Source organism: Zonotrichia albicollis, chromosome 6 (genome assembly GCF_047830755.1).
Source record: "Zonotrichia albicollis isolate bZonAlb1 chromosome 6, bZonAlb1.hap1, whole genome shotgun sequence".
NCBI classification, from domain to species: Eukaryota; Metazoa; Chordata; class Aves; order Passeriformes; family Passerellidae; genus Zonotrichia; species Zonotrichia albicollis.
Window position 1 is genome coordinate 10,785,290 of NC_133824.1, and position 15,275 is coordinate 10,800,564.

General features: G+C 39.7%; 1 protein-coding gene across 8 annotated transcripts in view; it reads left to right on the forward strand.

Annotated features, from left to right (window-relative positions):
• The window catches only part of FOXN3 (forkhead box N3), a 201,719-nt gene that overhangs the window by 123,984 nt on the left and 62,460 nt on the right, over positions 1–15,275 (forward strand). For all 8 annotated transcript variants that reach the window (XM_074542499.1, XM_074542498.1, XM_074542497.1 and 5 more), the window contains one exon: positions 7,753–7,817. In XM_074542499.1, coding sequence (XP_074398600.1) covers positions 7,753–7,817 — 65 coding nt within the window. The remainder of the gene's footprint in view (positions 1–7,752; positions 7,818–15,275) is intronic.

The following is a 15,275-nucleotide window of genomic DNA, read 5'->3' on the forward strand; positions in this document are numbered from 1 at the left end:
TTATAACTTCATGCACGTTCAGGGTACATTGGTGTCATTAAAGTGGACAGGTTCTCGGGAGTGGGTGACACACCATCCAGCAGAGGTGTGCCTCTTGTCACTCTCCAGTCCAGTTAACTGACAGGCCATGGTTAAGCCATGGTTAGGGATGTGACTGAGAGCCTCATGTAGGAAATATTTCTGAAATCCAGTCAGGTCTATCAGCAAAGCTGTTGGAAATTCTGCAAGATAATAAATGGAAAATTCAGGACTGGAGTAACAGAAGTCAATTGTGTGACCCTGGGCTTTAAAAAAAATTATCAGTTTTGATTTGGGAGAGTCCTTCTTTTAGGAGAACATTACAGTATTGTGCCTGGTTAATAGCACTGCATTTCAATTGTTCAGGTGGTCAGTGTGGAGTCTAGAGACTGGACTATAGCATTAACTATCCAACCAGACTCTTATACATTAAGTTTAAAATGAAGGTAGGCCTTAGGTATAGACAGTGTCTAGGACTCATTTGTTTTACAGAACCTGAGATTCAGGAATTTTTTCCAGTGCATTTTAAGCAAGTGAAACCAAAGCAGAAATGAAGCTCTTCTTTCCCACTTGTTTTGCAGCAAATGGAAGCAGAAAACTGAAGTGCTCTATTTCTGATTTTGTAGAATAGAGGAGAATCAAACTCTTCTCCCTGTTGGCCAGGTCAGTGTTTGATGCTGGTGTAGCCCAGAAGAGGCCACAGTCCTCTGTAGTCTCAGAGGCCAGTGGCTGTCTGAAAAAGGAATATTCTATTCATCTGGGCTTCAGGGCACTGACTTGTGCTTCCTGCTTGAGCTGGCACAGACATGCTCTGTAGCTCAGGAGAGAGTTTAGGTAGCTCCAAAATTTGCCCTGCATGACAACTACCAGTCATTCATCCAGTGGTAGTCTAGGAACCATTTAATAGCAGTTGTGAGAAAAACAGCACTTCAGCAAGTGAAGTAACCTTGTATTTTTCCTTACTTCGAAATAAGGGAAATAAGTGGGAACAAATAACAGCTGTGCTTTAGAAGTGAGCTGTGTTGGTCCTTCCTTAACTACATGCACTTCAAAAGACTATTCCCTCACCTATTGTGTTGTTAACAATTCTTTATTCCTTCCAGAGATATATAGTCTTGTGTCAGTAAGCCTGTTTTTAGTACAAAAGAAGAAAAATAAAACTCAGACAGAAAGGATGAAATTACTTGCCTGGAGTCACTGTGTGATTTCAGTGGTAGAGGCAGAATTAGAACTGGAGGCTGATAGGCAGCCTCTCCCAATTCCCAATGGAGACAAATCTTTTTTAATTAAAAGTAACATGGGACAGTTGCCTCACCATGAATTTTCAAATATATCTGGACTTTCTCCTGTTTTAGTATTCAGCCTAGAATTATCTCGTGTTCACAAGTGCATCTTAAAATATTTAAACACAGATTAATGAAAGATTTTTATTTTGCACTATGAGGCTGGTGTACCTCAAATAGCCATCTCTCTTTAAACAAGTACTCTGTAGAAATTATGATAGTTTCATTTATTTAAACAAATCCTGTGTTGTTGTCCATAAATATATAATACTTGTCTCTCAGCAGAGACCAACATTCTGGCCAAAGGCTAGAGAGTCTCACATAGGGGAGAAGGCTTCATGTTTCACACCAGCAGTGACAGGGGCCTTTTGAGCACCTTAGCAGAGTTGTTGGTGGGCTTCAAAGGACACGTGACCATGTTTTTCTTGAAATTAGGAATTACCATTTTTAGCCCTGATTCTGGAAATTTGAGTTTTCTTTTAACTTTTTTTTTTTAATCTGCCCCACCCCCTACTTCCCCTGCCTTGTTCTTGCTTAATTACTTAAATGAAGACCTGAAGACCATGGCAGGACAATGGCTTTGGCAATTTGGAGAACATAAAGAATTTGACCCACTTTTCACTTCATCCTTCAAAAAGCATTAAATTTTATTTTCAGGCATTTTGTTCATGAGTAGCTTTCATGAGCAACTTTTCTTTAGTCTTTAATGAAATTTAGATTTAGAAAATCCCTCTGGCAGTTGTGTCATATAGAAAACTCATTTAGAGTTCACAAGGGATCAAAATGTTATTGTTCACTTGAAAATGTGTTAGACACCCTAGAGAAACCAGGAAAGACTCCAGCTAGGAGCTTAAAGTCTCGATCTCACATGTTGCAGTAAGTGAGAGATACTGAGAGACAGTAAAAGAGGGAATTGCAGAGAAAAGAGAAGCATTGCCAGAATATTAGATTAGCAGTCATAAATTAAAAATCTGTATTGTGAATTCATAAATCTCTTTAACAGTAATGTTTTGTCAGTTATGGAAAATTTGAGAAGATGGAGTAATGGGTTTGTATATTTAAAATCTCTAAAGCATTAATCAGTTTTCATTGAAGTGACGAAATACCTTATCACCAGCCTTTGAGGGTTTTTTTATGTATTGGCCCAGGTTAGTAGAGGGTTTTTGCTTTGCTTGGAGAGGAAGCTTGTTTTGTTGCTGGGTGATGGCTAGTTGTGGTATTAATTGCCAGCAAACTGCTGGCAAGGATTAGACTTTTTCTTTTCCTCATTAGCAAAACACAAGTATTACAGGTCCAGCAGTATATGAACACTTCTGTATTGCTCAACAGGTAAAATGGCAGTGATCAGTTCATTAAAACAACTATGGTTATGTACCCAGATGGACAGTGTAGTAGTGTTGTTCGCCCCCATGCAGTAATGGCATTAAAATTGGCTGTAGAAAAGGAAGCTGATACAACAGTGACAGGATGTGAGGTCTGCAGTGCAAGCAGTGAAGAGCTGGCAGGTGTTAGCAGAGTCATCAATCAGAAGGAGCTGCTGTCTGTCTTGTGTTCACTCTACAAGCTCATGGCAGTGTGGTTTGGACCAAGTGACCTCCTCCTGTGCCATTCAACACCGCTCTGCAGACCATGTTTGTTCAGCACAGGAGCCAAAGAGGCTGCTCACCACTGCAGTTGGGAACATTTCCCATGCCTTACACAGGGTGATTGCCATAAGGAAATACTGTTCATCTTCCAGCATCAAGGAATGCTGTATTCCCACAAAAACATACTTAACCTTTTTTCCTCTGTTACAGCAGCATCCTAAATTAATTCTCAAGTAATGGTAAAAGCCATTCCAGCTTAGTTGGGCAGCCATTTATATACCTTAGAGTCACAGTCTGTGCCCTGCTGGCATTGGGAGCTGGTTGGGCTTGTCAAGAGCATCATTCCCTGCTGCCTCCAGATACAGGGTTTAATGGGCTCCATCCAGATAAGGCATCTACAACTACTGTTATCAGCAGCTTGAACATAAGACACTGACTAACTGTGATTTAGTTGCTTCTCAGAAAGTTTTGGAGGTGAGTTTCTAAGCCTGCAAGATGCTTCATTGGTTGCTCTTTGACAAAATGATTTATTGCTTCTAGGTTTGGTGTTCTTGTCATTTCCTTCAGTTCATTCTTTGTCAGAGGTGTTGGTCAGACTTGGAAGAGAAGCATTTTGCACTGTGGATGGTTGGTAATGGAATACTTAGAGCGTGGGTACAACAGTGCCTTCTTTCCCTTCAGCTGGTAATGGCAGCTTCTGTTCCCAGAACTTTTCAATTATATAGCTGTCCTCAGAGCTGGTATTGCCCTCAGGGCAAAGAGGGGTAGTTGCAGTGTATTGGGTTGAGCTGTAGAGGCAGTTCAATCATCTTTTCTTGTTCCCATAATTTTTTTGCAACTGGTGAGGGCTGGAGAGGACCTCCTCTGTTTCCCTGCTGCCTGTTCGTGGTCTATTAGCTGTTTGCTTACTGCAGCTGTGTTGGGTATTTTATGTGCCACAGCTTGTTAGCTTACAGCTGACACTGTTCATATTTCTGTCCTTTACTGAGCTGTCCTGCCCTGTAGTCCAGGCTTTCCTGAAAGCCAGGAATTAGTTAATTCCACCTCCTCTTGGCCATGGTGGGCTAAGGTGTGCGTGGGGAGCACTTTCCTTTCCTCTCCAATGAGCTGTCCTTCATTGGGCTAATAAATACCAGCTTCAAAGGCCTTTGAAATGTGTGTTCAGGGGCTGGTGTTGACCTGTGTGTTTGCTTTCCACTCATTCTGTGTCTTCCTGCTTTACCATCACTCAGTAGATGTATTTGGTAACACAGTCATTGGCCTGTATTTACTGCCTGGCTTCTGTGTTTTCATAATCCCTTAATTGCGGTGTGTTGTGCCACACAATTGAATTTGGTTTGAATTTTTAGTTGTTTGGGTTCTTTAAATCTATTAATCAAGCCTCTCTGACAAAGAGGCCTGTGAGAGCTTTTGGCATAGTTGGGAAATACTGCAACTGTGCAAGAGAATTCTTACTCTTGCTTTTTTTAGTGCTTGGCTTCGAGACTGTAGTCTCCTTGCTCTAATGTGAATTCCAGAAGACAAAGGATTTATGTTTCCTTTTTTAAAGTTTCTTGAAGCCTATGTACCTTTTGAAGATTTTTATCAAAGTCCACCATACATTTTGATAGAAATAACTAATCTGGGTGCTCACACACATTATTGCTTCTGTATGCCCTGGGAGCTCTGGGTTGGGCTGGCCACCTGCCATGAACCCTTACTGGCTGGACAGTCTTCATATTGGCCTGGTTTCCAGCAGAAACAGTATTCAAATCAACACATTCCTCTTGAATGTTTTAGATTTCAGCAAAGCAACATTTTCCTATGGAAAGCCTTTCCTCAGAAAAATCCCTGAAGTCAAGAAGCTTCCCGTGCCTGGGGCCCAGTGGCACAACAAAGTTTCCTGCTGATTGTGTCTTCAGAGAAAGAACAGTTCATTCTTGCCCTGAGTGGAAATCAAGTCCCATTTGCCATTAAAAATTGCTGGCACATCCATGGGAATGGGGACTTTGATCAGAGGTGACTCCCAAGTCTTCAGGGGTTAAACACCATCCTCCATCAGTTCTGTCAGATACAGGTTCAGCAGGCTGAATACTGAAGTGAATACTTCATTTGCTCCCTGTGGTGGTGCACAGATGCCACAGTGCCAAAGACTGTGCTGTGGAGGGAGGTGGATTGTGCACTGGATGCCTCTGGACTTGTGCCCCTGGATCCTGTTTTATGCATTTACTGCAAATACTGTTGCAGCCTGGATATCCTGTTGGCTTCAAACAATAATATTTTCTGAAAATCAAACCCGTGGTCCTTGGCAGGTAACTGTTCATGTTTCACATGTTGTCTGAATTGTTCTTTCAAGATGTTTGCTTGAAATCTCAGCTTACTATGGTTAATCAAGGTCCATCTTCCAACCACTTCTGAAAGTGCCCTGTGCTCATCTGCTTCTCAGAGTTAGGCCAGTCCAAACATGTCCAAAACAAAAATGTATTAGGCCCCAAGTTTCTTCATAGTGAGATAAGACTTCAGACTACTTACTGCTTTTCTTCCAAAAGATGTTACTTTAGTCAGTGTGTTTAGTGGTGGAAGGGAAAACCCCTTCCACCAATAATGCTAATGGAATAAATATTAATTTTATATCAGGTATTGATTGTGAAAGAAAATCAGAGACCCAGATTTTGCATTTTTATTTTGCCTAAATGCAGAATATACTGTTACTTCTGTAGGAGAATTGGCCATTCTTCTCTTGTAGCTTACAGGCTACACTGAAGAAACAACTTGTTTGAAAAAATGCCTGAGATGGACCAAGTTATTTGGATTTTTATTGATGGTCTTTAGAAGAATGAACTTCTTCAAATGGTTTCTTAATCTGGAACAGAGAGGAGGCAGCTTTTGAACACTTTAAAGTGATAGTTCAACTCTATCATTTGTCAACTTGAAATATGTTTTAATTATTAATACCCTCTGAGACTTCACACACAGAAGTTTGGGAACAAAAAAAAATTTACCCAATGCAGTTCAGACATAGGTAAACTTCTACAAAGCCATGTAAACACAAAAGTTTGTTATGGCTTGACAAAAGGCTTGACAGTTGCTGCAGTACATTGTGTACATGCTTTAACTCTTTAGCTTCCTTGCCTGAGAAGACTCAGTTAATTTTCTTAGCTCATGTGAGTTAAGAAAATGCTGAATCAGATGGAGATTTTTATGAGAACCCTGGGCCTTTTTTCAAATTGGAAAAAAAATAATTCACTATGGCTTTGTTTTTCTAGTGGAGACATTTTGTCTATTCAAATATATACACTTTTCCCACTCCTTTCTTTAACCCTCTTCCAACCCACTTAGGACAGTTTGGGAGTGAATTTCTGTTGCAGTGTCATTTCAGAATTTCACTCTTTTTTTTTTTTTTTTCTCTTGGACTTTTGAAAGGCATATAGTTGCCATACTGTGATTTCTGATTGGTAAATCTTTACAGTATCAAGACAATGCTATGGCTTTCTATTTGTAGCCTGATGGGTCCTGTTCCAGAGATTATGCAGGAGTCTGATACACCGTAACATGTGAAGGGAGTGAATCCTGCAGGAGTGTGAATGCCCTCAACAGCTCTTGACCTTCCTATGAGTTGAGGAGCTACACTGGAGAGCAGGCGCTTACTACAAGGAATGCAAACAATTGGTTGCTTAAGCACTGTGAAGTGAGCGTGTGTTCAGACAAGTGTGTGCCCCATCCTCTCCAGTACTTAAAATGTAGACCTACTTAACTTCTTTTTGGTCATTTTGTTTTCTTTCTCGCTCTCAATTCCCCCTTTTGTTAAGGAGTATTGAAGGTTTTTATTACTCATGTAATTGGTTTGGATGTATAAACAATCCTTATTTTAACACAGTGATTTTTTTATATATTAGCACAAGACTAGCTGCAGAATAGTTGTACTTATATTCACAGAGCAGTGTTAAATACAATTTCCATTGTATGGACAATATATACAGAAGCTATATGACTGCAGTTTTGATAGCTGAAAATTTTCAGTCCACTTTACAGACTTCTTAAAGTAGTTTTTCACTGCTGTATCTGCTTATATTTCAGCCATTGAGTACATCACTCTTAAAAGAGTTGTCTTAGGAGCACAGAAGGCTGTATCCCCAGACTGTGAGTGTTTGTCTATGGTGCAAAGTAACTTACACCACTGAGGATCATTTTATGGTCTTTGCAAGGATTTATCCATGAGTTGTCTCAGAAGCAGAAGAGGGGCCTGACCCTGTGTGAGTTCAGGCAGCAGTGACACTGCCAGGCACCCCGTGGCCCCTGTGGCCACTGCCCTGGTGGGGTCTCACAGGAGCCACCGTGGTCACCAAGCACAGGGCAAGGGCTGAGATGTGTCACTGGTGCTGGGGACCACGTGTGGAGCTGTTCCTGCTGCTGTGAGGGGCTGTGCCTGCGGGGGCTTGGTGGGTGAGGCAGAGCTGCCTGCGGTCCGTCCTGCACAGACAAAGAGCTGGGGCAGCATGTTGTCACAGCTGAGGGAAACATTTGAACTGTCAGCAGGTATCTCTGGAGAAAGGCATGCATTTTTCTGTACCGAGAATTCAGTAAATAATTTTGACATTGATTTGAGGTTTTCTATTATTTATTCAAAATTGCTTTTTTCTCTTTTCCTCCAAGAGGTTGTGGGTGCGTGCTCTGCTGAGGAGATTTTTCCTCCTGAAGAAAATGTTGATCTTGAATCAAATTAACCTATTTTTAACATGAAATATTAGATCCTCTCTTGAAGGCAAAAGTGTCATGATGTTACATTAGCTTTAAGAGCAAAACAGAATTCATGCAAATAGTAACTTATAATTGCAACTTCTAATGCAAATGTGATTTTCTTTACACTTGTTTCTTATTCCCTTTAGCACATCAGGTCCACCCATTTGGCCAGGAAGCACCTTTTTCAAGAGAAACGGAGCCCTTCTACAAGGTAGGTGATAGATACTGCATCTTGAAGTAACTGTTCTGCTTGAGAAATAACTTCTGCAAATTGCACAGCTTTTTTGATACTCACCTGGCAAGAAATAACCAAATGTTTTTTTGTTTCCTTTACCCTTTCTCCTTTATTGCGCATCTGGTGCCTTGAAAATGACGGTTTACCACGTACAGTGAGTGTAGTCTGTGAAAGTTGCTGCTTTTTTTCTTTCCTCAGATCATTAAATTGCTTGCTGTAATATATGGTGAAGGGTGGCTTTTTGGTTTTTTCCCTTTGTGTGGATAAAGAGTGCCCAGAAGGAAATGTTCCAGGAACATCACTTTTAGCTCTGTGGATGAAACAAGGTGGTTCTTTGAGAGAGATCCTTTTTTTTACTCCTTAATTGTGCTGATAGCAAAAGGTACCAGAAGGTAGGTAGCCATGATGTAATGGGGAAAACAGTGTCAGAGTGTTTGTCTCAAGAAAGCTACTAGGGTTAACAGTGCTTATATTCACAGAACAGTGTTAAATACAATTTCCATTGTATGGACAATATATACAGAAGGTATATGACTGCAGTTTTGATAGCTGAAATTTTTCAGTCCACTTTACCAGACTTCTTAAAGTAGTTTTTTACTGCTGTGTCTGCTTATATTTCTGTCATTGAGTACATCACTCTTAAAAGAGGGGTCTTAGGAACATAGAAGGGCTTATCCCCAGACTGTGAGTGTTTGTCTATGGTGCAAAGTAACTTACACCACTGAGGATCATTTTGTGGTCTTTGCAAGGATTTATCCATGAGTTGTCTCAGTTTCCTTTTCATTCTCCTGGTGCCAAGACTTTCCTGGTCTTTGTTCTGACAGAAAATGCTATATAATGTTTACAGGAGTATTTATCCAAATCACCTACGATGGAGCTTTACTCTCAATGAGACACACAAGCAAATAATTCATTGTCAGGCAGTATTACCTTTTACAGACCAAAGGAATCTAGCATCCAAGGTTTACCTGAGAATATTTTTCAAGTTAATTCCTTGCACATATCTAAGAATTTGCATAACTCTATTTACTATCTATGCTGAGATTTGTTCAATTGAATTTTAAATACATTAAAACATTCAAATTATTTCTTACTACTAGGAGATGGTATAAATTGTAGAGTTTAGCTGCTTTTGGCTTTGGTCTGATCAGATGGCTCTGCTACCTTTACAGTCCTTCCTAATGAGAAGAACTAGATTTTTTTTTTTTTGGTAAGGAAAAAGAACTGTTGTGAAATAGCTTGATTTGTTTCACTTTTTCAACAATTCTGTTTTTAAACGGGTATCTGCACATACATAGTCTTCGTAATCTGAGTTGATAAAATGTAAACTTGCTCTGTCAAGTCTGTACAGCAGAAATGTTTTACCTTTTCTTAAGATGCAAGATACCAGGAATTAATAACAGCTGTTTTTGTAGTCCTCCCTGTCTCAGTTGTTGCTTAAAGCCTTCTCACAACAAAGAAGAATACGCTGTTCTCTATCCTTTTCTCCTTTGCCCTCTTCTGCCTTCCATATTGAGGTGGAAAATCTAAAAGCCCAAAACTTTTAAAGAAATAGAGAAAAGAGATGACTGCCTTTTCAAGCAACTGGCAAAGCCTAATAGACCTTTAACTGAGTTGGCATTCTGTGTTGCCATTTCAAGTGGAAAATCCAGCCAAGTTGCACAGTAATATGCATGATACAGCTGAGGTTGGAAGGATGAGAGAGTATGAAGAAAAACCTCATTAAAGTAATCTTTTAACACTTCCTGGTTATAATTTTAAGGCAAGAAGATAAATCAATGAAGCCTTCCTTTCTGTCTTTTTCCTGTTTTTGGATTTTTCCCTGCAATGGGCTCTTTACTATGTAGGCTTTAGCAGGTTGCACAGAAATAGTGCATCCACCTCTTTGCTGCTTCTCTGAGCACCTTTTTCCAGAAGACCTGTGCAAGAAAAGGTGGCAGTGCAGGGAGATGTGAAATGAGGTGTAGGTACTTGTCATGATGCCTTGAGAGGCTCCCTGGAACAGAGGCTAGACCCTGTTAAAGGAATAAAGTAGATATTTGTTGAAAGGCCTTCAAAGGATACACCTTGGGCAGTACAAGAGCCTGGCCATGGCTCCACCCAAGATGGGTGATGCATCACAAGTTTTCACACTTTGATGAGTTTTGGTCCATTTAATACTGGGGTTAATTGTCTAACTACAGCTTCAGGTCATGAAGTCCCATCTTCCCAGATTGCTCTCCTCAATTTGCCATTGTTTATACTTTTTGGACCTGCAATGGTATCCTTGGTTCTTGGGCTGGAAAAGGATTGTTTTGTCTAACTGAACTGTGAGAACTTGCTAACACTTTATATGAAATGCAGAGTTATATACAAATGCAATATAAAATCTGGAAAATACGAAAGCTGAAACTTTAGGCATCAGTCAGTACCTATGTTACATGACCATCTGAAGTATTTTTCAGTGCTTATAGTCAGCTTAATGCAGTAAGGAGAGTGAAAAATTAACTCAGTTATTGGTTTCAAGTTATAGTCCTGCCTTTGGATTGGCAAAAATTGAGGTAACAAAGGGATTTTAAACTATTTTTACTTGATAATTGTTCTACTGTGTTTGAAAAGAATGTTCACTGTGTTATAGACAATAATACAGAATACTTCTGTAATTATAGTAAATGTGATATTCATGTGCACTTGTCACACCTCATTTCTTCTGAATTCTTAAGAAAAATGTTCTTTTTTCTGGTCTGAGGAATGAAGAGAAAATGTTCCACAATGTAAGTAGGTGCTTTCTTTAGCCAAGAAGACTTGTGGATGCTCCTGGTTTCCATTCATTTTATATCTGAACTATTTGGCAAAATAATCTTAACCATTGTAAAGAGTTTAACATATTTCTTCTGAGAAAGTAGCTGAGAAAACAGTAATCTGTGTACCTCAAAATAGCAAAGGAAGAGAAAGGGAAGCTAAAATTCATTTTAACTATTTTCTGTCCTTAATATTTTTGACACGGGCGGGAGTAATTATCTGTTACTTTCTGTCTTTGTAATTTTTTAAGAATTCTGAAATATATTTATGCCGTTCTCTTTGCATATGTTTTTATTAGATATGAGATGGCTTCCTTAGGGTTTTGGGGTTTTTTGGTTTTTCGTTGGGTTTTTTTGGTTTTTTTTTTGTTTGTTTGTTTGGTTAGTTTTTTTTTGGGGGGGGGGGTTTGTTTTGGCGGTTTTTTGTTTGGTTGGTTTTTTGATTTTTTTGTTTGTTTTTTCTTTTTTTTTTTTTTTTTTTTGGTTTTGGTGAGGATCATGGTTCTGTTGTTCTTGGCATTAACTCTAACCAGTTACTGTATTGAGTCAATCACTTGCCTAGGTACTTTTTGTAGTCTTGATCTCCTTCTGGTGGGTGATGGTTGCTCCCTATATCCTTGTGCTACTTGGTCTTCTTGAGAAAAGTGCCATGCAGAGCTTAATTTAGGTAGGACCTTCAGTCCTACCAGACTCTAATGTCTTTTCTCAAAACTTACCTGTGTGTCCATGGCAATTGTTGTATTCTAGCTTTTGGGATTCCCATATAAAACAGGTCTTTGCTCTTGCTGATTTTTTTATTCTGTTGTTTTGTTTGTAACTTGTTACTGTACATATTGTGTGTTTGTTTCAAATCATTGATTTTTTTTTTTTAAATCTGCTGTATGGAGAGCCTTTGTTCCCACTGTCTTTTTTTGTTCTGATCTGTCATAACACATTCATTTTTATGTAATAAAGTATATGTGAGGAAAGAGTCCTTGTGGTGGAAAATACCTAGACATTCTAAACTCTTAAGGAGCTCTTATACTGTGGAAGATATGTGGGGCCATAGTCACATGAACTTCAAGACCTTAAAGCTAATATATGGTGTCCTGAAAAGGGCAGTTTTGTTGCCTCTGCTTTGATCTTGGGTGTTAAGCTCGCGTTACAGGCTTCAGCATGCAGTTGCTCACAGATCAGCGGTAATAATAAAACTTTTTTGCTGTTAATATGTCTGATATTCTTCTTGAATAAACTAAAAATACATCTTCAAATTACCTTTTGGCAGCAGTCATATAAATTCCAGTGGCTGTGTGCCACCTGTAAGATGTAACTGGACTGTGGAGGGGTTTGGTTTATTTTCTTAAAGATGTAACTTATCTTTCGAGGGAGAGAAACCCAAAACAACAAAATTACTACTAGTTTTTAATCTTACTTGCCCTCACATTTTAATAAATTAAATGCAGCATATTACAGTGACTTTTTGTATCAAATTTGTTTTGTCTTGATTTGTCTTCATTGTCTGGGGAGAGAAAGTAAACCTGGGTCATCCAGTCCCTATTGCTGTTGTAAAAAAAAATGGAGAGGGGCCTCCTCACTGAGACTTGATGGTCCACCTTCCAGTTGTGCCTGACCTACTGTAAGTAGAGCCACAATCCTTGCCAAGTTGTCTGTGTTCTGGTGGAGCAAGGTCCTCTACTTCCTCTTCTACAGTCAGCACAATTTAAATCTGTTGCCTGTGGATGTTACATCAAAGATATGAACTTTCCTCAAAGATCCTGCCGACCTGGATTCACAGCTGCAAACTGGATTGCAGTAGTCAGTGAACTGAATTCAGACAGCATGACTTTCCTTGGAAGCCATAATTCTCTTTTAATGAGGATGGAAAGAAAGATTGGAAAAATCCATCCCCTTGAGAATTCAGAAGGGGAGCAGTGAGGAGCATGTGGCCTCTAGTCCATCTTGGCTGAGGGAGCCTGAGAGAGGAGGCTCAGATCTCCCCAGATCTCATGGTCTGCTTGTTCTTTCTGTACCAGCAGCTGAAGAGAATAGGCATCTTCGTGCTCCAGAGCAGAGCAAGGGATAAGATGTTTACCTGGGGATGACTTGCCCTCTTCTCCTATCTGCCTTGGTCCTGCTGCCATGGCTGTGACTGGCACCACCTGTGAGAAGCTTTGATGGGAAAGAATTGGAAGACACTGTCTTCACAGGGTCAGGTGTCACCAAAACCAGTGTGAGATGGAGACTCCATAGTTTGTTGCAGAGTAGAAATGGAAACTCTGGGCACTGCTACTCCATTGACCTTTATTGCCCTCAGTCCAGGTTGGTGGCTTTCATGTTTTATTGTGCTGACATCTGACACCTGGCCATAATGTGAAACTTTAAGGTACCAAAGCCCATGGATCACTTTATTCTTAGTTGAGAATGGTGAGTTATTCAAGCCAGAAAATGGCATTCCTAATAAGAAAGTTTATTTTGTATGAGCAGACCAGAAATGACATGTCCTTCATAAAAAGATGAGGAACCAGTTTGTTTTAAACATGTGCATACAATTGTACAGAGATCTTTTTCTTCTCTAATAAGCTTGAGAATCCTTGAAATATCCAAATAAGCCATTTAATCTCTTTCCCATTAAGTATTTGTAAGAAATACGAGAGGAGATTTGGGACTTCACCTTTCCAAACATTAGCTATTAGTAGAAGCAGTTGCTGAGGTGGAAATGAACCATCAGGGAGGAGGCAGAAAGGAGGCATTTGTTGCTTATTTCCCTTGAAAATGCTAAATTAGAAACTTTCCCCCTTATAAATGAAGACATCCAGCCTATGTTTTTATGTTAATAGTGGCATTAGGACAAGAATGTAACAATACCAGGGCCTGGTTCCTTTGGACAAGTATTGCCCACACCGACCACTCAGCCTGCTCTAGAGAAGCTGGAAGGAGGTGGTTTTTTACTTTCAAGAGTAAAGCCTCTCAAAAGGGAGCTTGACAACAAAATCACTAAGAGAAGATGCCTGTGTGCATGCAGCCACATGTATTTTCTGTCTAATAATGGGGAAAATTTGAATGTTTTGTCAACACCGCCAACAAATAGCCAGGAGCCCCTGCCAGCACAGTGGGCTTCTTTCTCCTGGTGGAAATTCAGTTCATGTGCTCTTTCCACTGGGCAAGCAGGGCAGGTGCAATCCTGGGTATGCAGGGGAGAGGCACTGCCCATCCTGGAGCACAGGGTGCCTGTACCTTCTGTGCTAATGGGGCTGAGGAGAAGGAGGAACAGGGGAGAGCTGAAAGACAAGAAACTTCAGCAAGTCTGATGTGCTTTTAACCTTCAGAGCTGCGTGTCACACCTCAAAAGAGAGCTAACCTTGGAGAGAAATGCTCTCATTTCTTCTACTGCCTAGAGGTGCAAACAAAAAGAACGTGGCAAGGTACCATATGTATTACAGATAATTTAATATTATATAATACTTAAATGTCATGATGACCATAAGAAAAAGGCTAAAAGCAATACAAAATAATCCAGCCTTAGAATTGGTAGATTTAGGTGCTGTGATCTATAACACACTGTTGTGCAAAACTCTTAAGGCCCAAATCCAACTAAACCTTTATTTCTTAATGGATATTTGGGCATCTCCTGTTCCCAAGAATCTAAATATATTTTCTTGCTTTGGGGTTATAATTTCTTGATTTTGTGCTCTGTGAGATGAGTATAATAATCATGCTTTTCACTGCCCAGACCTGTCAGTCTGCAAAATACTGTCTCTGCATCATATTCTGATGCTTCACAAATGGAAGAACTCTAAACAGGAGGAACATAACTGTAAAAATCAACAGAGCTGTCCATTAGCTTTTGCAGAGAAGTGAATTTTGGTTTATTTTTCTTTCCCTCCAGTTGAACTCTGTATTCTGAGACGTACACTTGGAAAATTACTGTTTTCGGTAGAGACCTGAGGGGGTTGAGAGTCTAGTTCCAATGTAGTTACTTTCATCAGCAGAGCATTAAACCTTTTGACTTCATCATGTTTCCTCTTCAGCTTTTGCTTCTCTGAGCTGCCATTCCACTGTATTTAAAAAATGGTGATAGTCATGCTTTGCTGGTGAGTTGGTTTAGGTCAACATACTGAATTAACAGCAAAGCTGCTATCTGTCCTTGTTAAAATAAATCACTTTTCATTCACATAGCATAATTATTTAAATCAGCTCTTTTTTTCTTGTTTTTTTCCTCCTTTTTTTTTTTCTTTCTGCTTTTTTTTATTTTTCCCACACACACATGAAGGATACCTGACAATCTCTTCAGGAGTTTCTTTTCAGGAAGATGATTCACATGGTGCTTCCGTAGAGACTGAATATTTGAATAATTTATTTATTATTAGCATTCAGTGTGTTTGCAGTGGTATTATTGAAGAAGTAAAATTAAGTCAGAGGGGTTGTGCAGTGTGTCCCTAAGGGAGTAATTTGGACAGCAGAGCTCTCCTTTGTTTGGAAAAGTGGGTAAACTCCTAGAGGGGCTTCTAGGGTCCTGAGGGTGCTGGTAAGGGCTTCTGTTTGTGAGAGGATTTTGTAATGGCCTTAGCATTGTACAGTCAATTAAAAAAATCCCAATGAGTGACTGAATTTTGCAGTGATTCCTACAGAAATGGTGACTTTGGGGTGATGTTTTTAGCTCTGCATTCTGTGTAGG